This window comes from Anomaloglossus baeobatrachus, chromosome 8, assembly GCF_048569485.1.
Source record: "Anomaloglossus baeobatrachus isolate aAnoBae1 chromosome 8, aAnoBae1.hap1, whole genome shotgun sequence".
Classification (NCBI taxonomy): Eukaryota; Metazoa; Chordata; class Amphibia; order Anura; family Aromobatidae; genus Anomaloglossus; species Anomaloglossus baeobatrachus.
In genome coordinates, this window is record NC_134360.1 from 5,009,011 (window position 1) to 5,035,923 (window position 26,913).

The 26,913-nt window shown below is 51.1% G+C and overlaps 1 protein-coding gene across 1 annotated transcript in view; it reads left to right on the forward strand.

Annotated features, from left to right (window-relative positions):
- TAMM41 (TAM41 mitochondrial translocator assembly and maintenance homolog) overlaps positions 1–25,053 on the forward strand; it is a 60,531-nt gene extending 35,478 nt beyond the window's left edge. The window contains exons 5-8 of the mRNA XM_075320642.1: positions 20,564–20,709; positions 21,439–21,604; positions 24,420–24,482; positions 24,908–25,053. Coding sequence (XP_075176757.1) covers positions 20,564–20,709; positions 21,439–21,604; positions 24,420–24,482; positions 24,908–24,978 — 446 coding nt within the window. The 3' untranslated portion in view covers positions 24,979–25,053. The remainder of the gene's footprint in view (positions 1–20,563; positions 20,710–21,438; positions 21,605–24,419; positions 24,483–24,907) is intronic.
- The last annotated feature ends 1,860 nt before the right edge of the window (positions 25,054–26,913 follow it).

Here is a 26,913-nt window from a genome sequence, read left to right on the forward strand (position 1 = left end):
CGGCCGGATACAAGCGAGCTCTGCGGGTTTAGTTATTGAGCAGTCACTTGTGCGCCTCGTCTGGACACAGTGCGCTCAGTTACCGCCGCTCCATTCATTGTCTATAGGACGGCCGGATACAGGCGAACTCTGCAGGTTTAGTTATTGAGCAGTCACTTGTGCGCCTCGTCTGTACACAGTGCGCTCAGTGACCGCCGCTCCATTCATTGTCTATAGGACGGCCGGATACAGGCGAGCTCTGCGGGTTTAGTTATTGAGCAGTCACTTGTGCGCCTCGTCTGGACACAGTGCGCTCAGTTACCGCCGCTCCATTCATTGTCTATAGGACGGCCGGATACAGGCGAACTCTGCAGGTTTAGTTATTGAGCAGTCACTTGTGCGCCTCGTCTGTACACAGTGCGCTCAGTGACCGCCGCTCCATTCATTGTCTATAGGACGGCCGGATACAGGCGAGCTCTGCAGGTTTAGTTATTGAGCAGTCACTTGTGCGCCTCGTCTGTACACAGTGCGCTCAGTGACCGCCGCTCCATTCATTGTCTATAGGACGGCCGGATACAAGCGAGCTCTGCGGGTTTAGTTATTGAGCAGTCACTTGTGCGCCTCGTCTGGACACAGTGCGCTCAGTGACCGCCGCTCCATTCATTGTCTATAGGACAGCCAGATACAGGCGAGCTCTGCGGGTTTAGTTATTGAGCAGTCACTTGTGCGCCTCGTCTGGACACAGTGCGCTCAGTGACCGCCGCTCCATTCATTGTCTATAGGACGGCCGGATACAGGCGAGCTCTTCGGGTTTAGTTATTGAGCAGTCACTTGTACGCTTCGTCTGGACACAGTGCGCTCAGTGACCGCCGCTCCATTCATTGTCTATAGGATGGCCGGATACAGGCGAGCTCTGCGGGTTTAGTTATTGAGCAGTCACTTGTGCGCCTCGTCTGGACACAGTGCGCTCAGTGACCGCCGCTCCATTCATTGTCTATAGGACGGCCGGATACAGGCGAGCTCTGCGGGTTTAGTTATTGAGCAGTCACTTGTGCGCCTCGTCTGGACACAGTGCGCTCAGTGACCGCCGCTCCATTCATTGTCTATAGGACGGCCGGATACAGGCGAACTCTGCGGGTTTAGTTATTGAGCAGTCACTTGTGCGCCTCGTCTGGACACAGTGCGCTCAGTGACCGCCGCTCCATTCATTGTCTATAGGACAGCCGGATACAGGCGAGCTCTGCGGGTTTAGTTATTGAGCAGTCACTTGTGCGCCTCGTCTGTACACAGTGCACTCAGTGACCGCCGCTCCATTCATTGTCTATAGGACGGCCGGATACAGGCGAGCTCTGCGGGTTTAGTTATTGAGCAGTCACTTGTGCGCCTTGTCTGGACACAGTGCGCTCAGTGACCGCCGCTCCATTCATTGTCTATAGGACGGCCGGATACAGGCGAGCTCTGCGGGTTTAGTTATTGAGCAGTCACTTGTGCGCCTCGTCTGGACACAGTGCGCTCAGTGACCGCCGCTCCATTCATTGTCTATAGGACGGCCGGATACAGGCGAGCTCTGCGGGTTTAGTTATTGAGCAGTCACTTGTGCGCCTCGTCTGGACACAGTGCGCTCAGTGACCGCCGCTCCATTCATTGTCTATAGGATGGCCGGATACAGGCGAGCTCTGCGGGTTTAGTTATTGAGCAGTCACTTGTACGCCTCGTCTGGACACAGTGCGCTCAGTGACCGCCGCTCCATTCATTGTCTATAGGATGGCTGGATACAGGCGAGCTCTGCGGGTTTAGTTATTGAGCAGTCACTTGTGCGCCTCGTCTGGACACAGTGCGCTCAGTGACTGCCGCTCCATTCATTGTCTATAGGACGGCCGGATACAGGCGAGCTCTGCGGGTTTAGTTATTGAGCAGTCACTTGTGCGCCTCGTCTGTACACAGTGCGCTCAGTGACTGCCGCTCCATTCATTGTCTATAGGACGGCCGGATACAGGCGAGCTCTGCGGGTTTAGTTATTGAGCAGTCACTTGTGCGCCTCGTCTGTACACAGTGCGCTCAGTGACTGCCGCTCCATTCATTGTCTATAGGACGGCTGGATACAGGTGAGCTCTGCGGGTTTATTTATTGAGCAGTCACTTGTGCGCCTCGTCTGGACACAGTGCGCTCAGTGACCGCCGCTCCATTCATTGTCTATAGGACGGCCGGATACAGGCGAGCTCTGCGGGTTTATTTATTGAGCAGTCACTTGTGCGCCTCGTCTGGACACAGTGCGCTCAGTGACCGCCGCTCCATTCATTGTCTATAGGACGGCCGGATACAGGCGAGCTCTGCGGGTTTAGTTATTGAGCAGTCACTTGTGCGCCTCGTCTGGACACAGTGCGCTCAGTGACCGCCGCTCCATTCATTGTCTGTGGGACGGCCGGATACAGGCGAGCTCTGCGGGTTTAGTTATTGAGCAGTCACTTGTGCGCCTCGTCTGGACACAGTGCGCTCAGTGACCGCCGCTCCATTCATTGTCTATAGGACGGCCGGATACAGGCGAGCTCTGCGGGTTTATTTATTGAGCAGTCACTTGTGCGCCTCGTCTGGACACAGTGCGCTCAGTGACCGCCGCTCCATTCATTGTCTATAGGACGGCCGGATACAGGCGAGCTCTGCGGGTTTAGTTATTGAGCAGTCACTTGTGCGCCTCGTCTCGTTCCTCTGATTATTAATCATCTTTTCTTTTCAGATCCTAGAATTTTTTTTTTTCTGTAGATTTTGTAAAACTGGAAACGGCTCCAAATTTGACAAATCAAATAACATTGGAGCAGGCGCTATCCGATAAATGATCGCACCGCACACGGTCGCGGTATATGGGGGTGTCAGCGCGCCCCAAGATGGAGCATACAACCATCACCGCTCCAGGCTTTAGTGACCGCGGATCCACTGCACAGGCTCGGAGCGCGGTCACTGAATGAGGCCACAGGTTTGTGCAGCTCAGAAGCAGGGAAGAATGGTGCAACGTTAGGTTTTATGCAGCTCTATCCAGCTCAGGCAACAAAATGAACGGGACGTGGCTGCGCCCACCACCAATGCATGGAACGTCGCCCCAGTCTTGTGAGTCCAGCTCTGGAGGAGACACGGCACTGAATAAGTCCAGTCACCCCCATTAATTGACTAAAAAGAGCAACCATAATTCTTTATTATTCCACGGATATCTGCAAAAAAAGTATGAGCATAAAATCTGGGCCCCTGTCACTAAAGAGGCAAAAATGATCTGAAAATCCGAATAAGACACATTTTTACATCTGTTTAAACCGCATAAAAAATCTAAATATGGCTGATCAGGACCGGTGGTGCCACATGGCCTGGTCAGGATCAAGGGGATACGTGGCCTGGTCAGGATTGAGGGGGGGAAATAGCCTGGTCTTGTTCAGGGTAGGGGGGGTAAGCGACCTGGTCAGGATCCGGGGGGGGGGGGGGTACGTGGCCTTGTCAGGATTGTGGGGTATGTGGCCTGGTCAGGATTGGGGGGTACGTGGCCTGGTCAGAGTCGGGAGTGGGGAAGTATGCGGCGTGGTCAGGATCGGGGGGGGGACATGGCCTTGTCAGGAATTGGGGGGTACGTGGCCTGGTCAGGATCGGGAGGCAGGGAACGTGGCCTGGTCAGGATCGGAGGGTATGTGGCATGGTCAGGATCAGGGGGTATGTGGCATGATCAGGATCAGGGGGTATGTGGCATGGTCAGGATCAGGGGGTATGTGGCCTGGTCAGGATCGGGGGGTATGTGGCCTGGTCAGGATCAGGGGGTATGTGGCATGATCAGGATCAGGGGGTATGTGGCATGGTCAGGATCGGGGGGTATGTGGCCTGGTCAGGATCGGGGGGTATGTGGCCTGGTCAGGATCGGGGGGTATGTGGCATGATCAGGATCAGGGGGTATGTGGCATGGTCAGGATCAGGGGGTATGTGGCATGATCAGGATCAGGGGGTATGTGGCATGATCAGGATCAGGGGGTATGTGGCATGGTCAGGATCAGGGGGTATGTGGCATGGTCAGGATCAGGGGGTATGTGGCATGATCAGGATCAGGGGGTATGTGGCATGATCAGGATCAGGGGGTATGTGGCATGATCAGGATCAGGGGGTATGTGGCATGGCCAGGATCAGGGGGTATGTGGCCTGGTCAGGATCAGGGGGTATGTGGCCTGGTCAGGATCGGGGGGTATGTGGCCTGGTCAGGATCAGGGGGTATGTGGCATGGTCAGGATCAGGGGGTATGTGGCCTGGTCAGGATCAGGGGGTATGTGGCATGATCAGGATCAGGGGGTATGTGGCATGGTCAGGATCAGGGGGTATGTGGCCTGGTCAGGATCGGGGGGTATGCGGCATGATCAGGATCAGGGGGTATGTGGCATGGTCAGGATCAGGGGGTATGTGGCCTGGTCAGGATCGGGGAGTATGTGGCCTGGTCAGGATCGGGGGGTATGTGGCATGGTCAGGATCAGGGGGTATGTGGCCTGGTCAGGATCAGGGGGTATGTGGCCTGGTCAGGATCAGGGGGTATGTGGCCTGGTCAGGATCAGGGGGTATGTGGCCTGGTCAGGATCAGGGGGTATGTGGCATGATCAGGATCAGGGGGTATGTGGCATGGTCAGGATAAGGGGGTATGTGGCATGGTCAGGATCAGGGCGTATGTGGCATGGTCAGGATCAGGGGTTATGTGGCCTGGTCAGGATCAGGGGGTATGTGGCCTGGTCAGGATCAGGGGGTATGTGGCATGGTCAGGATCGGGGGGTATGTGGCATGATCAGGATCAGGGGGTATGTGGCCTGATCAGGATCGGGGGGTATGTGGCCTGGTCAGGATCAGGGGGTATGTGGCATGGTCAGGATCAGGGCGTATGTGGCCTGGTCAGGATCAGGGGGTATGTGGCCTGGTCAGGATCAGGGGGTATGTGGCCTGGTCAGGATCAGGGGGTATGTGGCCTGGTCAGGATCGGGGGGTATGTGGCATGATCAGGATCAGGGGGTATGTGGCCTGATCAGGATCGGGGGGTATGTGGCCTGGTCAGGATCAGGGGGTATGTGGCATGGTCAGGATCAGGGCGTATGTGGCATGGTCAGGATCAGGGGGTATGTGGCATGATCAGGATCAGGGGGTATGTGGCATGGTCAGGATAAGGGGGTATGTGGCATGGTCAGGATCAGGGCGTATGTGGCATGGTCAGGATCAGGGGTTATGTGGCCTGGTCAGGATCAGGGGGTATGTGGCCTGGTCAGGATCAGGGGGTATGTGGCATGGTCAGGATCAGGGGGTATGTGGCCTGGTCAGGATCGGGGGGTATGTGGCATGATCAGGATCAGGGGGTATGTGGCCTGATCAGGATCGGGGGGTATGTGGCCTGGTCAGGATCAGGGGGTATGTGGCATGGTCAGGATCAGGGGGTATGTGGCCTGGTCAGGATCAGGGGGTATGTGGCCTGGTCAGGATCGGGGGGTATGTGGCATGATCAGGATCAGGGGGTATGTGGCCTGATCAGGATCGGGGGGTATGTGGCCTGGTCAGGATCAGGGGGTATGTGGCATGGTCAGGATCAGGGCGTATGTGGCCTGGTCAGGATCAGGGGGTATGTGGCCTGGTCAGGATCAGGGGGTATGTGGCATGATCAGGATCAGGGGGTATGTGGCATGGTCAGGATCAGGGGGTATGTGGCATGGTCAGGATCAGGGGGTATGTGGCCTGGTCAGGATCAGGGGGTATGTGGCCTGGTCAGGATCGGGGGGTATGTGGCCTGGTCAGGATCGGGGGGTATGTGGCATGATCAGGATCAGGGGGTATGTGGCCTGATCAGGATCGGGGGGTATGTGGCCTGGTCAGGATCAGGGGGTATGTGGCATGGTCAGGATCAGGGCGTATGTGGCATGGTCAGGATCAGGGTGTATGTGGCATGGTCAGGATTGGGGCGTATGTGGCATGGTCAGGATCAGGGGGTATGTGGCATGGTCAGGATCAGGGGGTATGTGGCATGATCAGGATCAGGGGGTATGTGGCATGGTCAGGATCGGGGGGTATGTGGCATGATCAGGATCAGGGGGTATGTGGCCTGATCAGGATCGGGGGGTATGTGGCCTGGTCAGGATCAGGGGGTATGTGGCCTGGTCAGGATCGGGGGGTATGTGGCATGGTCAGGATCGGGGCGTATGTGGCATGGTCAGGATCAGGGGGTATGTGGCCTGGTCAGGATCAGGGGGTATGTGGCCTGGTCAGGATCAGGGGGTATGTGGCCTGGTCAGGATCAGGGGGTATGTGGCCTGGTCAGGATCAGGGGGTATGTGGCCTGGTCAGGATCAGGGGGTATGTGGCCTGGTCAGGATCAGGGGGTATGTGGCCTGGTCAGGATCAGGGGGTATGTGGCCTGGTCAGGATCAGGGGGTATGTGGCCTGGTCAGGATCAGGGGGTATGTGGCCTGGTCAGGATCAGGGGGTATGTGGCATGATCAGGATCAGGGGGTATGTGGCATGGTCAGGATCAGGGGGTATGTGGCCTGGTCAGGATCAGGGGGTATGTGGCATGGTCAAGATCAGGGGGTATGTGGCCTGGTCAGGATTGGGGTATGTGGCCTGGTCAGGATCAGGGGGTATGTGGCATGATCAGGATCAGGGGGTATGTGGCATGGTCAGGATCAGGGGGTATGTGGCATGGTCAAGATCAGGGGGTATGTGGCATGGTCAGGATCAGGGGGTATGTGGCCTGGTCAGGATCAGGGGGTATGTGGCCTGGTCAGGATCAGGGGGTATGTGGCCTGGTCAGGATCAGGGGGTATGTGGCCTGGTCAGGATCAGGGGGTATGTGGCATGATCAGGATCAGGGGGTATGTGGCATGATCAGGATCAGGGGGTATGTGGCATGATCAGGATCAGGGGGTATGTGGCATGGTCAGGATCGGGGGGTATGTGGCCTGGTCAGGATCGGGGGGTATGTGGCCTGGTCAGGATCGGGGGGTATGTGGCCTGGTCAGGATCGGGGGGTACGTGGCCTGGTCAGGATCGGGGGGTACGTGGCCTGGTCAGGATTGGGGTACGTGGCCTGGTCAGGATTGGGGTACGTGGCTTGGTCAGGATTGGGGTACGTGGCCTGGCGACATTGCAGTGTGTGACACATCAGTGACCCGGCCCCCGCTGTGAGGTCGCTGATCGCTACAAGTCATTCAGGACCATTCTTTGGTCCTTTGTTTCCCGCTGCGCAGCATGTATTGGTGTGTTTGACACCGTTACAACGACATCGTTAGCGACCCAGCCCATAGGCGTGCTAGCGTTCCCTTTCCAGCGAGGTCGTTCTGCAGGACCGTATCGCTGCTGCGTCATTGGCCAGATCTGCCTGTTTGACAGCTCACCAGCGACTGTTAGAGACTTTCCAGCGATCCCGGTCAGGTCCAGATCAGTGATAGGAACGCTAGAAAGTCTCAGTGTGTAAAGAGGCCTTTAGGATGTGTGATGATGTGTATGTGCTGGCGTCCATGATGTGATGTGTGATGGTGTGTATGTGCTGGCGTCCATGATGTGATGTGTGATGATGTGTATGTGCTGGCGTCCATGATGTGATGTGTGATGATGTGTATGTGCTGGCGTCCATGATGTGATGTGTGATGATGTGTATGTGCTGGCGTCCATGATGTGATGTGTGATGATGTGTATGTGCCGGCGTCCATGATGTGATGTGTGATGATGTGTATGCACCGGCGTCCATGATGTGATGTGTGATGATGTGTATGTGCCGGCGTCCATGATGTGATGTGTGATGATGTGTATGTGCTGGTGTCCATGATGTGATGTGTGATGATGTGTATGTGCCGGCGTCCATGATGTGATGTGTAATGATGTGGATGTGCTGGCGTCCATGATGTGATGTGTGATGATGTGTATGTGCTGGTGTCCATGATGTGATGTGTGATGATGTGTATGTGCTGGCGTCCATGATGTGATGTGTGATGATGTGTATGTGCTGGCGTCCATGATGTGATGTGTAATGATGTGGATGTGCTGGCGTCCATGATGTGATGTGTGATGATGTGTATGTGCTGGTGTCCATGATGTGATGTGTGATGATGTGTATGTGCTGGCGTCCATGATGTGATGTGTGATGATGTGTATGTGCTGGCGTCCATGATGTGATGTGTGATGATGTGTATGTGCTGGTGTCCATGATGTGATGTGTGATGATGTGTATGTGCCGGCGTCCATGATGTGATGTGTGATGATGTGTATGTGCTGGTGTCCATGATGTGATGTGTGATGATGTGTATGTGCCGGCGTCCATGATGTGATGTGTGATGATGTGGATGTGCTGGCGTCCATGATGTGATGTGTGATGATGTGTATGTGCTGGTGTCCATGATGTGATGTGTGATGATGTGTATGTGCTGGCGTCCATGATGTGATGTGTGATGATGTGTATGTGCCGGCGTCCATGATGTGATGTGTAATGATGTGTATGTGCCGGCGTCCATGATGTGATGTGTAATGATGTGTATGTGCCGGCGTCCATGATGTGATGTGTGATGATGTGTATGTGCTGGCGTCCATGATGTGATGTGTGATGATGTGTATGTGCTGGCGTCCATGATGTGATGTGTGATGATGTGTATGTGCCGGCGTCCATGATGTGATGTGTAATGATGTGTATGTGCCGGCGTCCATGATGTGATGTGTAATGATGTGTATGTGCCGGCGTCCATGATGTGATGTGTGATGATGTGTATGTGCTGGCGTCCATGATGTGATGTGTGATGATGTGTATGTGCTGGCGTCCATGATGTGATGTGTGATGATGTGTATGTGCTGGCGTCCATGATGTGATGTGTGATGATGTGTATGTGCTGGTGTCCATGATGTGATGTGTGATGATGTGTATGTGCCGGCGTCCATGATGTGATGTGTGATGATGTGTATGTGCTGGTGTCCATGATGTGATGTGTGATGATGTGTATGTGCCGGCGTCCATGATGTGATGTGTGATGATGTGGATGTGCTGGCGTCCATGATGTGATGTGTGATGATGTGTATGTGCTGGTGTCCATGATGTGATGTGTGATGATGTGTATGTGCTGGTGTCCATGATGTGATGTGTGATGATGTGTATGTGCTGGTGTCCATGATGTGATGTGTAATGATGTGTATGTGCCGGCGTCCATGATGTGATGTGTGATGATGTGTATGTGCCGGCGTCCATGATGTGATGTGTGATGATGTGTATGTGCTGGCGTCCATGATGTGATGTGTGATGATGTGTATGTGCTGGCGTCCATGATGTGATGTGTGATGATGTGTATGTGCTGGCGTCCATGATGTGATGTGTGATGATGTGTATGTGCCGGCGTCCATGATGTGATGTGTGATGATGTGTATGTGCTGGCGTCCATGATGTGATGTGTGATGATGTGTATGCACCGGCGTCCATGATGTGATGTGTGATGATGTGTATGTGCCGGCGTCCATGATGTGATGTGTGATGATGTGCATGTGCCGGTGTCCATGATGTGATGTGTGATGATGTGTATGTGCCGGCGTCCATGATGTGATGTGTGATGATGTGTATGTGCTGGCGTCCATGATGTGATGTGTGATGATGTGTATGTGCCGGCGTCCATGATGTGATGTGTGATGATGTGTATGTGCCGGCGTCCATGATGTGATGTGTGATGATGTGTATGTGCTGGCGTCCATGATGTGATGAGTGATGATGTGTATGTGCCGGCGTCCATGATGTGATGTGTAATGATGTGTATGTGCTGGCGTCCATGATGTGATGTGTGATGATGTGTATGTGCTGGCGTCCATGATGTGATGTGTAATGATGTGTATGTGCTGGCGTCCATGATGTGATGTGTGATGATGTGTATGCACCGGCGTCCATGATGTGATGTGTAATGATGTGTATGCACCGGCATCCATGATGTGATGTGTAATGATGTGTATGTGCTGTTGTCCATGATGTGATGTGTGATGATGTGTATGTGCTGGTGTCCATGATGTGATGTGTGATGATGTGTATGTGCTGGCGTCCATGATGTGATGTGTGATGATGTGTATGCACCGGCGTCCATGATGTGATGTGTAATGATGTGTATGCACCGGCATCCATGATGTGATGTGTGATGATGTGTATGTGCTGGCGTCCATGATGTGATGTGTGATGATGTGTATGTGCTGGCGTCCATGATGTGATGTGTGATGATGTGTATGTGCTGGCGTCCATGATGTGATGTGTGATGATGTGTATGTGCTGGTGTCCATGATGAGATGTGTAATGATGTGTATGTGCTGGTGTCCATGATGTGATGTGTGATGGTGTGTATGTGCTGGCGTCCATGATGTGATGTGTGATGATGTGTATGTGCCGGCGTCCATGATGTGATGTGTGATGATGTGTATGTGCTGGCGTCCATGATGTGATGTGTAATGATGTGTATGCACCGGCGTCCATGATGTGATGTGTGATGGTGTGTATGTGCTGGCGTCCATGATGTGATGTGTGATGATGTTTATGTGCCGGCGTCCATGATGTGATGTGTGATGATGTGTATGTGCTGGCGTCCATGATGTGATGTGTGATGATGTGTATGTGCTGGTGTCCATGATGTGATGTGTGATGATGTGTATGTGCTGGCGTCCATGATGTGATGTGTGATGATGTGTATGTGCTGGCGTCCATGGTGTGATGTGTGATGATGTGTATGTGCTGGCGTCCATGATGTGATGTGTGATGATGTGTATGTGCTGGCGTCCATGATGTGATGTGTGGTGATGTGTATGTGCTGGCGTCCATGATGTGATGTGTGATGATGTGTATGTGCTGGCGTCCATGATGTGATGTGTAATGATGTGTATGTGCTGGTGTCCATGATGTGATGTGTGATGATGTGTATGTGCTGGCGTCCATGATGTGATGTGTGATGATGTGTATGTGCTGGCGTCCATGATGTGATGTGTGATGATGTGTATGTGCTGGCGTCCATGATGTGATGTGTGATGATGTGTATGTGCTGGCGTCCATGATGTGATGTGTGATGATGTGTATGTGCTGGCGTCCATGATGTGATGTGTGATGATGTGTATGCGCTGGCGTCCATGATGTGATGTGTGATGATGTGCATGCGCCGGCGTCCATGATGTGATGTGTGATAATGTGCATGCGCCGGCGTCCATGATGTGATGTGTAATGATGTGCATGTGCTGGCGTCCATGATGTGATGTGTGATGATGTGTATGTGCTGGCGTCCATGATGTGATGTGTGATGATGTGTATGCGCTGGCGTCCATGATGTGATGTGTGATGATGTGTATGTGCCGGCGTCCATGATGTGATGTGTAATGATGTGTATGTGCTGGCGTCCATGATGTGATGTGTGATGATGTGTATGCGCCGGTGTCCATGATGTGATGTGTGATGATGTGTATGTGCCGGCGTCCATGATGTGATGTGTGATGATGTGTATGTGCTGGCGTCCATGATGTGATGTGTGATGATGTGTATGCGCCGGTGTCCATGATGTGATGTGTGATGATGTGTATGTGCCGGCGTCCATGATGTGATGTGTGATGATGTGTATGTGCTGGCGTCCATGATGTGATGTGTGATGATGTGTATGTGCTGGCGTCCATGATGTGATGTGTGATGATGTGTATGTGCTGGCGTCCATGATGTGATGTGTGATGATGTGTATGTGCTGGCGTCCATGATGTGATGTGTGATGATGTGTATGTGCTGGTGTCCATGATGTGATGTGTGATGATGTGTATGTGCTGGCGTCCATGATGTGATGTGTGATGATGTGTATGTGCTGGCGTCCATGATGTGATGTGTGATGATGTGTATGTGCCGGCGTCCATGATGTGATGTGTGATGATGTGTATGTGCCGGCGTCCATGATGTGATGTGTGATGATGTGTATGCGCTGGCGTCCATGATGTGATGTGTGATGATGTGTATGCGCCGGCGTCCATGATGTGATGTGTGATGATGTGTATGTGCTGGTGTCCATGATGTGATGTGTGATGATGTGTATGCGCTGGCGTCCATGATGTGATGTGTGATGATGTGTATGTGCTGGTGTCCATGATGTGATGTGTGATGATGTGTATGTGCTGGCGTCCATGATGTGATGTGTGATGATGTGTATGTGCTGGCGTCCATGATGTGATATGTGATGATGTGTATGTGCTGGTGTCCATGATGTGATGTGTGATGATGTGTATGTGCTGGCGTCCATGATGTGATGTGTGATGATGTGTATGTGCTGGCGTCCATGATGTGATGTGTGATGATGTGTATGTGCTGGCGTCCATGATGTGATGTGTAATGATGTGTATGTGCTGGTGTCCATGATGTGATGTGTGATGATGTGTATGTGCTGGCGTCCATGATGTGATGTGTGATGATGTGTATGTGCTGGCGTCCATGATGTGATGTGTAATGATGTGTATGTGCTGGCGTCCATGATGTGATGTGTGATGATGTGTATGTGCCGGCGTCCATGATGTGATGTGTGATGATGTGTATGTGCTGGCGTCCATGATGTGATGTGTGATGATGTGTATGTGCTGGTGTCCATGATGTGATGTGTGATGATGTGTATGTGCTGGCGTCCATGATGTGATGTGTGATGATGTGTATGTGCTGGCGTCCATGATGTGATGTGTGATGATGTGTATGTGCTGGCGTCCATGATGTGATGTGTGATGATGTGTATGTGCTGGCGTCCATGATGTGATGTGTAATGATGTGTATGTGCTGGCGTCCATGATGTGATGTGTGATGATGTGTATGTGCCGGCGTCCATGATGTGATGTGTGATGATGTGTATGTGCTGGCGTCCATGATGTGATGTGTGATGATGTGTATGTGCTGGTGTCCATGATGTGATGTGTGATGATGTGATGTGTGATGATGTGTATGTGCTGGTGTCCATGATGTGATGTGTGATGATGTGATGTGTGATGTGTGATGATGTGTATGTGCTGGTGTCCATGATGTGATGTGTGATGATGTGTATGTGCTGGTGTCCATGATGTGATGTGTGATGATGTGTATGCGCTGGCGTCCATGATGTGATGTGTGATGATGTGTATGTGCTGGCGTCCATGATGTGATGTATGATGATGTGTATGCGCTGGCGTCCATGATGTGATGTGTGATGATGTATATGTGCTGGCGTCCATGATGTGATGTGTGATGATGTGTATGTGCTGGCGTCCATGATGTGATGTGTGATGATGTGTATGTGCCGGCGTCCATGATGTGATGTGTGATGATGTGCATGTGCCGGTGTCCATGATGTGATGTGTGATGATGTGTATGTGCTGGTGTCCATGATGTGATGTGTGATGATGTGTATGTGCTGGTGTCCATGATGTGATGTGTGATGATGTGTATGCGCCGGCGTCCATGATGTGATGTGTAATGATGTGTATGTGTCGGCGTCCATGATGTGAAGTGTAATGATGTGTATGTGCTGGCGTCCATGATGTGATGTGTGATGATGTGTATGTGCTGGCGTCCATGATGTGATGTGTGATGATGTGTATGTGCTGGTGTCCATGATGTGATGTGTGATGATGTGTATGTGCTGGTGTCCATGATGTGATGTGTGATGATGTGTATGTGCTGGCGTCCATGATGTGATGTGTGATGATGTGTATGTGCTGGTGTCCATGATGTGATGTGTAATGATGTGTATGTGCTGGTGTCCATGATGGGATATGTGATGATGTGTATGCGCTGGCGTCCATGATGTGATGTGTGATGATGTGTATGCGCCGGCATCCATGATGTGATGTGTGATGATGTGTATGTGCTGGTGTCCATGATGTGATGTGTGATGATGTGTATGTGCTGGCGTCCATGATGTGATGTGTGATGATGTGTATGCGCCGGCGTCCATGATGTGATGTGTGATGATGTGTATGTGCTGGCGTCCATGATGTGATGTGTGATGATGTGTATGTGCCGGTGTCCATGATGTGATGTGTAATGATGTGTATGTGCTGGCGTCCATGATGTGATGTGTGATGATGTGTATGTGCCGGCGTCCATGATGTGATGTGTGATGATGTGTATGTGCTGGCGTCCATGATGTGATGTGTGATGATGTGTATGTGCTGGTGTCCATGATGTGATGTGTGATGATGTGTATGTGCTGGTGTCCATGATGTGATATGTGATGATGTGTATGTGCTGGCGTCCATGATGTGATGTGTGATGATGTGTATGTGCTGGCGTCCATGATGTGATCTGTGATGATGTGTATGTGCTGGTGTCCATGATGTGATGTGTGATGATGTGTATGTGCTGGTGTCCATGATGTGATGTGTAATGATGTGTATGTGCCGGTGTCCATGATGTGATGTGTGATGATGTGTATGTGCTGGCGTCCATGATGTGATGTGTGATGATGTGTATGTGTCGGCGTCCATGATGTGATGTGTGATGATGTGTATGTGCTGGTGTCCATGATGTGATATGTGATGATGTGTATGTGCTGGCGTCCATGATGTGATGTGTGATGATGTGTATGTGTCGGCGTCCATGATGTGATGTGTGATGATGTGTATGTGCTGGTGTCCATGATGTGATGTGTGATGATGTGTATGTGCTGGTGTCCATGATGTGATGTGTGATGATGTGTATGTGCTGGCGTCCATGATGTGATGTGTGATGATGTGTATGTGCTGGCGTCCATGATGTGATATGTGATGATGTGTATGTGCTGGCGTCCATGATGTGATGTGTGATGATGTGTATGTGCTGGTGTCCATGATGTGATGTGTGATGATGTGTATGTGCTGGTGTCCATGATGTGATATGTGATGATGTGTATGTGCTGGCGTCCATGATGTGATGTGTGATGATGTGTATGTGCCGGCGTCCATGATGTGATGTGTGATGATGTGTATGTGCCGGCGTCCATGATGTGATGTGTGATGATGTGTATGTGCTGGCGTCCATGATGTGATGTGTGATGATGTGTATGTGCCGGTGTCCATGATGTGATGTGTGATGATGTGTATGTGCTGGCGTCCATGATGTGATGTGTGATGATGTGTATGCGCCGGCGTCCATGATGTGATGTGTGATGATGTGTATGTGCTGGTGTCCATGATGTGATGTGTGATGATGTGTATGCGCCGGCGTCCATGATGTGATGTGTGATGATGTGTATGTGCCGGCGTCCATGATGTGATGTGTGATGATGTGTATGCGCCGGCGTCCATGATGTGATGTGTGATGATGTGTATGTGCCGGCGTCCATGATGTGATGTGTGATGATGTGTATGTGCCGGCGTCCATGATGTGATGTGTGATGATGTGTATGTGCCGGCGTCCATGATGTGATGTGTGATGATGTGTATGTGCCGGTGTCCATGATGTGATGTGTGATGATGTGTATGTGCCGGCGTCCATGATGTGATGTGTAATGATGTGTATGCGCGGGTGTCCATGATGTGATGTGTGATGATGTGTATGCGCCGGCGTCCATGATGTGATGTGTAATGATGTGTATGTGCTGGCGTCCATGATGTGATGTGTGATGATGTGTATGTGCTGGCGTCCATGATGTGATGTGTGATGATGTGTATGCGCCGGTGTCCATGATGTGATGTGTGATGATGTGTATGCGCCGGTGTCCATGATGTGATGTGTGATGATGTGTATGTGCCGGCGTCCATGATGTGATGTGTGATGATGTGTATGTGCTGGCGTCCATGATGTGATGTGTGATGATGTGTATGCGCCGGCGTCCATGATGTGATGTGTGATGATGTGTATGCGCCGGCGTCCATGATGTGATGTGTGATGATGTGTATGTGCTGGTGTCCATGATGTGATGTGTGATGATGTGTATGCGCCGGCGTCCATGATGTGATGTGTGATGATGTGTATGTGCCGGTGTCCATGATGTGATGTGTGATGATGTGTATGTGCTGGCGTCCATGATGTGATGTGTGATGATGTGTATGTGCTGGCGTCCATGATGTGATGTGTGATGATGTGTATGTGCCGGCGTCCATGATGTGATGTGTGATGATGTGTATGTGCCGGTGTCCATGATGTGATGTGTAATGATGTGTATGCGCTGGCGTCCATGATGTGATGTGTGATGATGTGTATGTGCTGGTGTCCATGATGTGATGTGTGATGATGTGTATGTGCTGGTGTCCATGATGTGATGTGTGATGATGTGTATGTGCTGGCGTCCATGATGTGATGTGTGATGATGTGTATGTGCTGGCGTCCATGATGTGATGTGTGATGATGTGTATGTGCTGGCGTCCATGATGTGATGTGTGATGATGTGTATGCGCTGGCGTCCATGATGTGATGTGTGATGATGTGTATGTGCTGGTGTCCATGATGTGATGTGTGATGATGTGTATGTGCTGGTGTCCATGATGTGATGTGTGATGATGTGTATGTGCCGGTGTCCATGATGTGATGTGTGATGATGTGTATGTGCTGGTGTCCATGATGTGATATGTGATGATGTGTATGTGCTGGCGTCCATGATGTGATGTGTGATGATGTGTATGTGCTGGTGTCCATGATGTGATGTGTGATGATGGGTATGTGTTGGCGTCCATGATGTGATGTGTAATGATGTGTATGTGCTGGCGTCCATGATGTGATGTGTGATGATGTGTATGTGCCGGTGTCCATGATGTGATGTGTGATGATGTGTATGTGCTGGTGTCCATGATGTGATGTGTGATGATGTGTATGTGCTGGTGTCCATGATGTGATGTGTGATGATGTGTATGTGCTGGCGTCCATGATGTGATGTGTGATGATGTGTATGTGCCGGTGTCCATGATGTGATGTGTGATGATGTGTATGTGCTGGTGTCCATGATGTGATGTGTGATGATGTGTATGTGCTGGTGTCCATGATGTGATGTGTGATGATGTGTATGTGCTGGTGTCCATGATGTGATGTGTGATGATGTGTATGTGCTGGCGTCCATGATGTGATGTGTGATGATGTGTATGTGCTGGCGTCCATGATGTGATGTGTGATGATGTGTATGTGCTGGCGTCCATGATGTGATGTGTGATGATGTGTATGCGCTGGCGTCCATGATGTGATGTGTGATGATGTGTATGTGCTGGTGTCCATGATGTGATGTGTGATGATGTGTATGTGCTGGTGTCCATGATGTGATGTGTGATGATGTGTATGTGCCGGTGTCCATGATGTGATGTGTGATGATGTGTATGTGCTGGTGTCCATGATGTGATATGTGATGATGTGTATGTGCTGGCGTCCATGATGTGATGTGTGATGATGTGTATGTGCTGGTGTCCATGATGTGATGTGTGATGATGGGTATGTGTTGGCGTCCATGATGTGATGTGTAATGATGTGTATGTGCTGGCGTCCATGATGTGATGTGTGATGATGTGTATGTGCCGGTGTCCATGATGTGATGTGTGATGATGTGTATGTGCTGGTGTCCATGATGTGATGTGTGATGATGTGTATGTGCTGGTGTCCATGATGTGATGTGTGATGATGTGTATGTGCTGGCGTCCATGATGTGATGTGTGATGATGTGATGTGTGATGATGTGTATGCGCTGGCGTCCATGATGTGATGTGTGATGATGTGTATGTGCCGGTGTCCATGATGTGATGTGTAATGATGTGTATGTGCCGGCGTCCATGATGTGATGTGTGATGATGGGTATGTGCTGGCGTCCATGATGTGATGTGTGATGATGTGTATGTGCCGGCGTCCATGATGTGATGTGTGATGATGTGTATGTGCTGGCGTCCATGATGTGATGTGTGATGATGTGTATGTGCTGGCGTCCATGATGTGATGTGTAATGATGTGTATGCCCCGGCGTCCATGATGTGATGTGTGATGATGTGTATGTGCTGGTGTCCATGATGTGATGTGTGATGATGGGTATGTGTTGGCGTCCATGATGTGATGTGTAATGATGTGTATGTGCTGGCGTCCATGATGTGATGTGTAATGATGTGTATGCGCCGGCGTCCATGATGTGATGTGTGATGATGTGTATGTGCTGGTGTCCATGATGTGATGTGTGATGATGGGTATGTGTTGGCGTCCATGATGTGATGTGTGATGATGTGTATGTGCTGGCGTCCATGATGTGATGTGTAATGATGTGTATGCCCCGGCGTCCATGATGTGATGTGTGATGATGTGTATGTGCTGGTGTCCATGATGTGATGTGTGATGATGGGTATGTGTTGGCGTCCATGATGTGATGTGTGATGATGTGTATGTGCTGGCGTCCATGATGTGATGTGTAATGATGTGTATGCGCCAGCGTCCATGATGTGATGTGTGATGATGTGTATGTGCTGGTGTCCATGATGTGATGTGTGATGATGGGTATGTGCTGGCGTCCATGATGTGATGTGTAATGATGTGTATGTGCTGGCGTCCATGATGTGATGTGTGATGATGTGTATGTGCTGGCGTCCATGATGTGATGTGTGATGATGGGTATGCGCCGGCGTCCATGATGTGATGTGTGATGATGTGTATGTGCTGGCGTCCATGATGTGATGTGTGATGATGTGTATGTGCTGGCGTCCATGATGTGATGTGTGATGATGGGTATGCGCCGGCGTCCATGATGTGATGTATGATGATGTGTATGTGCTGGCGTCCATGATGTGATGTGTGATGATGGGTATGCGCCGGCGTCCATGATGTGATGTGTGATGATGTGTATGTGCTGGCGTCCATGATGTGATGTGTGATGATGTGTATGCGCTGGCGTCCATGATGTGATGTGTGATGATGTGTATGTGCTGGCGTCCATGATGTGATGTGTGATGATGTGTATGTGCTGGCGTCCATGATGTGATGTGTGATGATGGGTATGCGCCGGCGTCCATGATGTGATGTGTGATGATGTGTATGTGCCGGCGTCCATGATGTGATGTGTGATGATGTGTATGTGCTGGCGTCCATGATGTGATGTGTAATGATGTGTATGTGCCGGCGTCCATGATGTGATGTGTGATGATGTGTATGTGCCGGTGTCCATGATGTGATGTGTGATGATGTGTATGTGCCGGCGTCCATGATGTGATGTGTGATGATGTGTATGTGCTGGCGTCCATGATGTGATGTGTGATGATGGGTATGCGCCGGCGTCCATGATGTGATGTGTGATGATGTGTATGTGCTGGCGTCCATGATGTGATGTGTGATGATGTGTATGTGCTGGCGTCCATGATGTGATGTGTGATGATGTGTATGTGCTGGCGTCCATGATGTGATGTGTGATGATGGGTATGCGCCGGCGTCCATGATGTGATGTGTGATGATGTGTATGTGCCGGCGTCCATGATGTGATGTGTGATGATGTGTATGTGCTGGCGTCCATGATGTGATGTGTGATGATGTGTATGTGCCGGTGTCCATGATGTGATGTGTGATGATGTGTATGTGCCGGCGTCCATGATGTGATGTGTGATGATGTGTATGTGCTGGCGTCCATGATGTGATGTGTGATGATGGGTATGCGCCGGCGTCCATGATGTGATGTGTATGTGCTGGCGTCCATGATGTGATGTGTGATGATGTGTATGTGCTGGCGTCCATGATGTGATGTGTGATGATGTGTATGTGCTGGCGTCCATGATGTGATGTGTGATGATGGGTATGCGCCGGCGTCCATGATGTGATGTGTGATGATGTGTATGTGCCGGCGTCCATGATGTGATGTGTGATGATGTGTATGTGCTGGCGTCCATGATGTGATGTGTGATGATGTGTATGTGCCGGTGTCCATGATGTGATGTGTGATGATGTGTATGTGCCGGCGTCCATGATGTGATGTGTGATGATGTGTATGTGCTGGCGTCCATGATGTGATGTGTGATGATGGGTATGCGCCGGCGTCCATGATGTGATGTGTGATGATGTGTATGTGCTGGCGTCCATGATGTGATGTGTGATGATGTGTATGTGCTGGCGTCCATGATGTGATGTGTGATGATGTGTATGTGCTGGCGTCCATGATGTGATGTGTGATGATGTGTATGTGCTGGTGTCCATGATGTGATGTGTGATGATGTGTATGTGCTGGCGTCCATGATGTGATGTGTGATGATGTGTATGTGCCGGCGTCCATGATGTGATGTGTGATGATGTGTATGTGCTGGCGTCCATGATGTGATGTGTGATGATGTGTATGTGCCGGCGTCCATGATGTGATGTGTGATGATGTGTATGTGCTGGCGTCCATGATGTGATGTGTGATGATGGGTATGCGCCGGCGTCCATGATGTGATGTGTGATGATGTGTATGTGCTGGCGTCCATGATGTGATGTGTGATGATGTGTATGTGCTGGTGTCCATGATGTGATGTGTGATGATGTGTATGTGCCGGCGTCCATGATGTGATGTGTGATGAGGGTGATGTTTGCGGTCCATTGTTGTGTTATTTCGGGGCCGCACTGACTCTTCTGCGATTGGTCCCCGTTTTGCGCGCACATAATATACATTGTATCCTCCTTGGACTGATGTTGTCCCTTTTTTCTCGTCTTCAGGCGACTTCCGGATGATAATCGGGGAAGATAAAGGGAAAGTGCCGAATATCGTGCGTCCGAACCTGGGCCATTTCCAGAAGCTGTACCGCCACATAGTGCAGGAGTGTCCGCAGGCCGTGTACAAGCCGGCACAGGGCCGAATAGAGGTAACGGGGGATGGGGCCCCGTATTCATATCTGCTGCTCTGTGAGATATTCTATTTAACCCCTTTGTACCCCTCAGGGTGTGCGTGTATTATACCGGGCAGATGCCGGCTCCTGCCTGTTCCAGCAGCGACCAGAGCTTGCTCCAATCTCCATTTAAATGCTGCTATCAATCAGTTTGAGTTTAAATATCCAGAAAAATCCACATTAAATTCCTCCATATTTTTATTCCGAAACTCCACAATAATTCAGAGAAGCACTTTCCTGCCTGCGTCATGTGTCCCGTGGTTCAGGCAGCATGGGTCCGACCAGGAACAGTTCTGGCTCCTGCACCTCGGACCACGGTGCACGGACTGGCAGCGACTTTCCCGAGCGCCTCATAAAAATCTATGTTGTACTCTGGTCAGGTGACCGGCCGCCCGCTGTGCATTGTGGTCAGAGATCTCGCACAGGTGTACGGCTTCATGAGCCCAAACATGTGACCGGGACATCAGCCGACTCCGGGTCCTGCTCTTTCACATCCCGATAATCCTCCGCGCTGATTGATACATTGGTAGATTGCAGGCCCCAGCGCGGCCCGGCCATGGATGGGTTTGGCTCATTCCCTCGGAGCTTTCTGGATTAATATCGTGTACAGACCTCATGGGAGCAGGGGGGGAGGTCACTTTTTTTTTGGAAATTCCATTGAAAATTCACTTTTCAGCTGAATGTAAACGCTTTCCCTCTTTGTAGGTGGATAAGAGTCCGGAGGGGCAGTTTCTGCAGCTGATGAGTTTACCAAAGCATCTACAGCAGAATATAACGGGTCTCATGGACCAGCCGGGAAGGAATCGAGACGTGGAAGAGGTATTACTGCAAGTGGCTCAGGACCCGGACTGTGGGCATGTGGTGCAGCAAGGTAAGCGCTCCAGTGGCCCCCCCGCCGCTCTGCCCGGTACATGCACACAATGCTTAATGGTACCATGGTTCTCTACGGATTGAGTTCTTAAAGGGGTTGTCCACAATGTGGTCAGCCCCTTCTTATATACTTTTATTTCGGTCACTTCATTGGGGGACACTGAAACCATGGGTTAGTCTGAAGCCACGTGGAGGCTGACACTAAGCATACACGGTCTGTGCCGTCTGCTCCTCAGCTTAGCTGGTGTCATTCAGGGGCAGACGGGGGCCGAGTCCCAGACTTGTCCTGACCTCAGTGGGCCAGGTAAGTGCTGACCTTCTTTCCCTTTTTCTGTCCTCCTCATCCCAGGGACAGCTGTAGGACGTCCCATGCTGCTTGTGTCCCCCAATGAAGCCACCAAGAAATGAAGATTATGGGTACTCACTGTAAAATCTTTCCCATAGCCTTCATTAGAGGACACCGCACCGGTCCTTGGTTGCCCATTGTGGTATTTTTCCTTTCAGGCTTCGGTCCTTTTTGCTTCTTGCTGAGGAGGCCTGGTGCACGCAAGGTGCAGTCTGTTGAGGATGAGCCGAGATGTTTGTTGAGCTGCATTATTAGTGTCAGCCTCCAGGTGGCAGCAGAGTAACCCTTGGTTCCGGTGTCCCCCAATTAAATCCGCGCTCCCATCCTTTGTATCCTCTTCATATATGGCTGTCTTCCTATTACGCAGCACTCTGTGCTTACAGCTGCTCATTTTCCCTTTTACACGGTTAATTCTCCTGTTTTCCATTTAGGGCTATCACATCACAGCAGTAAACACATTCGCGCTAAACCATTCTAAGCTGTATCTAGAATCAGGGCGTCCATGTCCCCCGCATGAGTCATTATTAGAACTACAAAGTGTTTTCAGGGACCTAGGTTTGTAGTTCTAATGATGATTCATGCGGGGAAAAGAGACTTCCATTTCTTCATGGAGCTTTGAAGGGGTGTGGGAATCTGTGTTTAATCATATGATGTCATAGACGTAATGGAAAAGAGAGGAATTAACTGGGTAGAAGGGAAAATGAGCAGTTGTAAGCATACAGTGCTGAGTAATATGACGACTGCAATATATTAAAAGGATACAAATTTTGACAGGAGCTCTGCTTTAAGACCATAAGAAAAAGAGGAGTACCAAAAATCTTCATATTCCTTAGTGTAAACAAAAAAAGATACAGATACTCACCTCTCGCAATGGCACCATTTCAGCGGTGTCGGCTCTGTGTCTCCAGAGCGTCCATCTCATCGGCCCTCTCATCTGCACCCCTCTTCAGCGCTGTCTTCTGTTTGTCCCCGGGGGTCCCATAACTCTCCTGCACCCCTCTTCAGCGCTGTCTTCTGTTTGTCCCCGGGGGTCCCATAACTCTCCTGCACCCCTCTTCAGTGCTGTCTTCTGTTTGTCCCCGGGGGTCCCATAACTCTCCTGCACCCCTTCTTCTGCTCTGTCTTCTGTTTGTCCCCGGGGGTCCCATAACTCTCCTACACCCCTACTTCAGCGCTGTCTTCTGTTTGTCCCCGGGGGTCCCATAACTCTCCTGCACCCATTCTTCTGCCCTGTCTTCTGTTTGTCCCCGGGGGTCCCATAACTCTCCTGCACCCCTACTTCAGCGCTGTCCTCTGTTTGTCCCCGGGGGTCCCATAACTCTACTGCACCCCTACTTCAGCGCTGCCTTCTGTTTGTCCCCGGGGGTCCCATAACTCTCCTGCACCCCTTCTTCAGCGCTGTCTTCTGTTTGTCCCCGGGGGTCCCATAACTCCCCTGCACCCCTTCTTCAGCGCTGTCCTCTGCTTGTCCCCGGGGGTCCCATAACTCCCCTGAACCCCTTCTTCTGCTCTGTCTTCTGCTTGTCCCCGGGGGTCCCATAACTCTCCTGCACCCCTTCTTCTGCTCTGTCTTCTGCTTGTCCCCGGGGGGTGATAGAATGAGGTGGAGACGGTGAATGATCCCTCGGGTCACGGGGAGACTGAGCGCTGGACTGGTCCTTCCTACACGTTCACCTCCTGTTACTGAGGCTGACAGCAGAGATCCCCTCAGTAGATCACAAGTCAACAGATTGAGCTCAGTCCTTTATAGGGTTTCTCTGGTGAAAAAAAGTCCTCACACCCCAGGATTGGTGACAAGGATCTGGTCCGTGGGCGTCCAATCACTGGGACCCGCACCCAACAGCAAAACGGGCAATTTCTATCTCCGCTACAAAATAGAGCAGCAAATCCGACCCTGGACCGCTGCTCCGATCATTCCCTATGGGGCTGCTGGACAAAGCCAAGCGCAGCGCTGCAGGGACTGAGTGAAGCGAGCGCTGGCGCAGCACGAGCACTGCCGCTTTATTTTACGAGGGATAAAAGTTCCCTCTTCTGCCGATTTGGCGCTGGTCCCTGCGGTTGGACCCCACAATCAATGCATTGTCCTTTTGGATGGGTGATAACTTGTCTTCACCGGACAACCTCTTGTAAAGGGGCAGTGACCCTGGCATGGCATTGGCCTGATGTAATGCCCGATCCAGTGCCCCCCTCTGCTCCTCATCCAGCCCCTGTGCCCTCCCGCGGATAAGCTGAGATGGGAGGACCCCTCCAGAAGCCGGCGGCTCTGGGGGATAACAGTGACCTGGTGTAATGCCCGATCCAGTGCCCCCCTCTGCTCCTCATCCAGCCCCTGTGCCCTCCCGCGGATAAGCTGAGATGGGAGGACCCCTCCAGAAGCCGGCGGCTCTGGGGGATAACAGTGACCTGGTCTGTGACTGTCGCACTGTGCTCGGTGACGGGGGAGCAATGTCTGGTTTCTGTCTCTCCGCAGCGTTATTTGGCATCGTGAAATCCTCCAGCTGGAGTCAAAGCGCTAAAGGAATAGTCACTGCAGGTAAGAGCCCGTGACCGTCGGCTGCCCACAGTGGCCGTAGGCCGCCCCAAAACCCCCCCGAGACTGTTGACTGCCCCCCCCCTCAAGATTGTTGGCGGCCGCTTCCCCACCCCCGTGGCTGTTGCCCGAAAAGACCCCCCCCCCCCAAGACTGTTGACTGTCCCCCCTCGAGACCGTTGGCGGGCGCTTCCCCACCCCCGTAACTGTTGCCCCCCTCCTCCCCCCCGCTCTGATGCCACATAGCCCCGGGCCCTGCTCCGACACGATCTCTCTGGGTTCGGCCCAACGCGACCTCGGAGCTCTGCCCTGACTGACCTTTTGCTGCGCTTTACCATTCGCCCGTGATGTGTCTGTGTTCTGTGCTAGTCTGGACATCTCCGGTCAGTGTGAACAGGTCCACTTATTTCTGTTTTTCTCGCTTCCAGGAGTAAAGAAAACCGTTTCCTACAGTGTAAAGAAGCTGTACAAAATGCTGCGGAGCCTGCGCAACCAGTGACCGCGTCTGTGGGTGCAAGCGCCTCATTATTTATATAGATTTCATTTACTTTCTATTAAAAACCCCCCAAACCATTGGAACTTGCTGGCGATTTATTGATCACATTCACGTCTCTACTACGGCTCCTTTATGTACGGTTTCCAGATTAACCCTTTACACACCCATCGCCATAATATTTGTATGTGGTATGTGCGCGTAGCACCGGGAGACGAAGCGGAGAAGGATTTAATGGCCACAGCCTCAGAGGTGCAGCTTCCGGGCTTCACATATTGGGATAATTGGACAAAGACTGAGAATTGCGCAGCATCACGGGGATTCCCGCTTGTTGCGGGTTTATGAAATAAGCCGGGCATTTGTTGCTTTCCCATTATATGCTCTCGTATATACTCACACTTATATATATGTCTGCGAGGGAAAAAATAAGCAGCATGTGCATAATATTTACTTCCAATACTTCCAATAGGTGGCGCTGTGCTAGAGTTTGTCTCCTTTACTGGAGAGACAATTTGAATATTTCCCAGAGGGGCATTGCAGCTATAAGTCCCCTTACCTGGCAGCCAGACTGGCTTGCAAAGTCTCCTTAAGGAGAATAGTGTTCCCCCGTGGTCCCCACATAGCTTTCTCATGAGCCAGATCAGACACCCCCATACTTTGCACTGACGAGGGGCAAGCACCCCGAAACACCGTGTCTGCAAATTGGGATTCTGATCTGGCTTATATATCCTGAGTCATATTGCAATGGATTGTTGAAAATCCACTTGTGACTTTTAGGATCGCTACTTCCAATAGGTGGCGCTGTGCTAGAGTTTGTCTCCTTTACTGGAGAGACAATCATAATATTTCAGAAATCTCCGTCACTCTCCTGGGACTATAAATTGCAGCATTTTTTTACCCCTGAAAAGTACAGAAAAAAAAAACATTGTGTGAACGAGAGCTGAGAATTCGTCCACGCGGCGCTGATACTTTTGCATCAGTTGCTTTCCTCCCGCAGCGGCCGCAGGATTCATCTCATGGCTGCATTGGGGGAAAGTTCACAGCAAATATTCATATTATTTTCACTTTTCTGTTCCTGCAGATCTATGATTTATGTATTTTTTGCAGGTGTAGAAAATAGTGAATGCACGCAGCATAAAACCGCACCGATCCCCGGAAGGTCAAGATGGACGTTGTTTCTGTTTTATAAAATGCGTCTTCTCCGCGGCCGGGGCGTGAATCCCGACACTCGCTTTCATGTTCCACCTTACGTAAGTGGACAAGTCACGGCGCGGAGTCGGGGAAGGGGAGGAATCGTCATTCTGCAGCCTCCAAGCCATGGCTCATGTGCAGACCTGCCCATCCGGAGATCATGAGGCTGCAGGCTCCAAGGAAGGCCGACGACGTGGGCTTGGCCGTGAGTAATCGCTTCTCAAGAAATGGCCAATTTCTAAGACGTCTGCACTGAGGAGAGATCTGCGGAGGATTCGGGATCACTTTTACTCCACTCCATACGGCAGTGCAATGTTTGTTTTTTGCTTTTTCCCATTATTTATAGTAATTCTGTTTTCTAGGGATGACTTAAAAGAAAAAAGGAAGAAAAACTCCCCCCAAAAAAACAAAATTCCCCAAGTATTACACAATAGAATGACAGAGTTTCCATGCCGAGCCGTACATGGCATGATTATGGATGGCGCCACATGTGTCCGGCCAGCTTTAGTTACGTCCGCCCTTTAGGGGCACAAAAGCTCAACTAATGTGAATGAGGGTTTTCACCTCTTCCCCCACTGTCAGGTATAAGGTATGATGGACGTCTGGGGGGAGATAAGGTGTCAAGTAGCAGTCTTACTTCCAAGAGTCGGAAAGTAGGATAGCCCGCCAAACACACTCAGCTGGCATCTAACTAAGACCCCATGAATAAAGGTGGATGAACTCTTCAATAGTGCCGGCATTATCTGATAG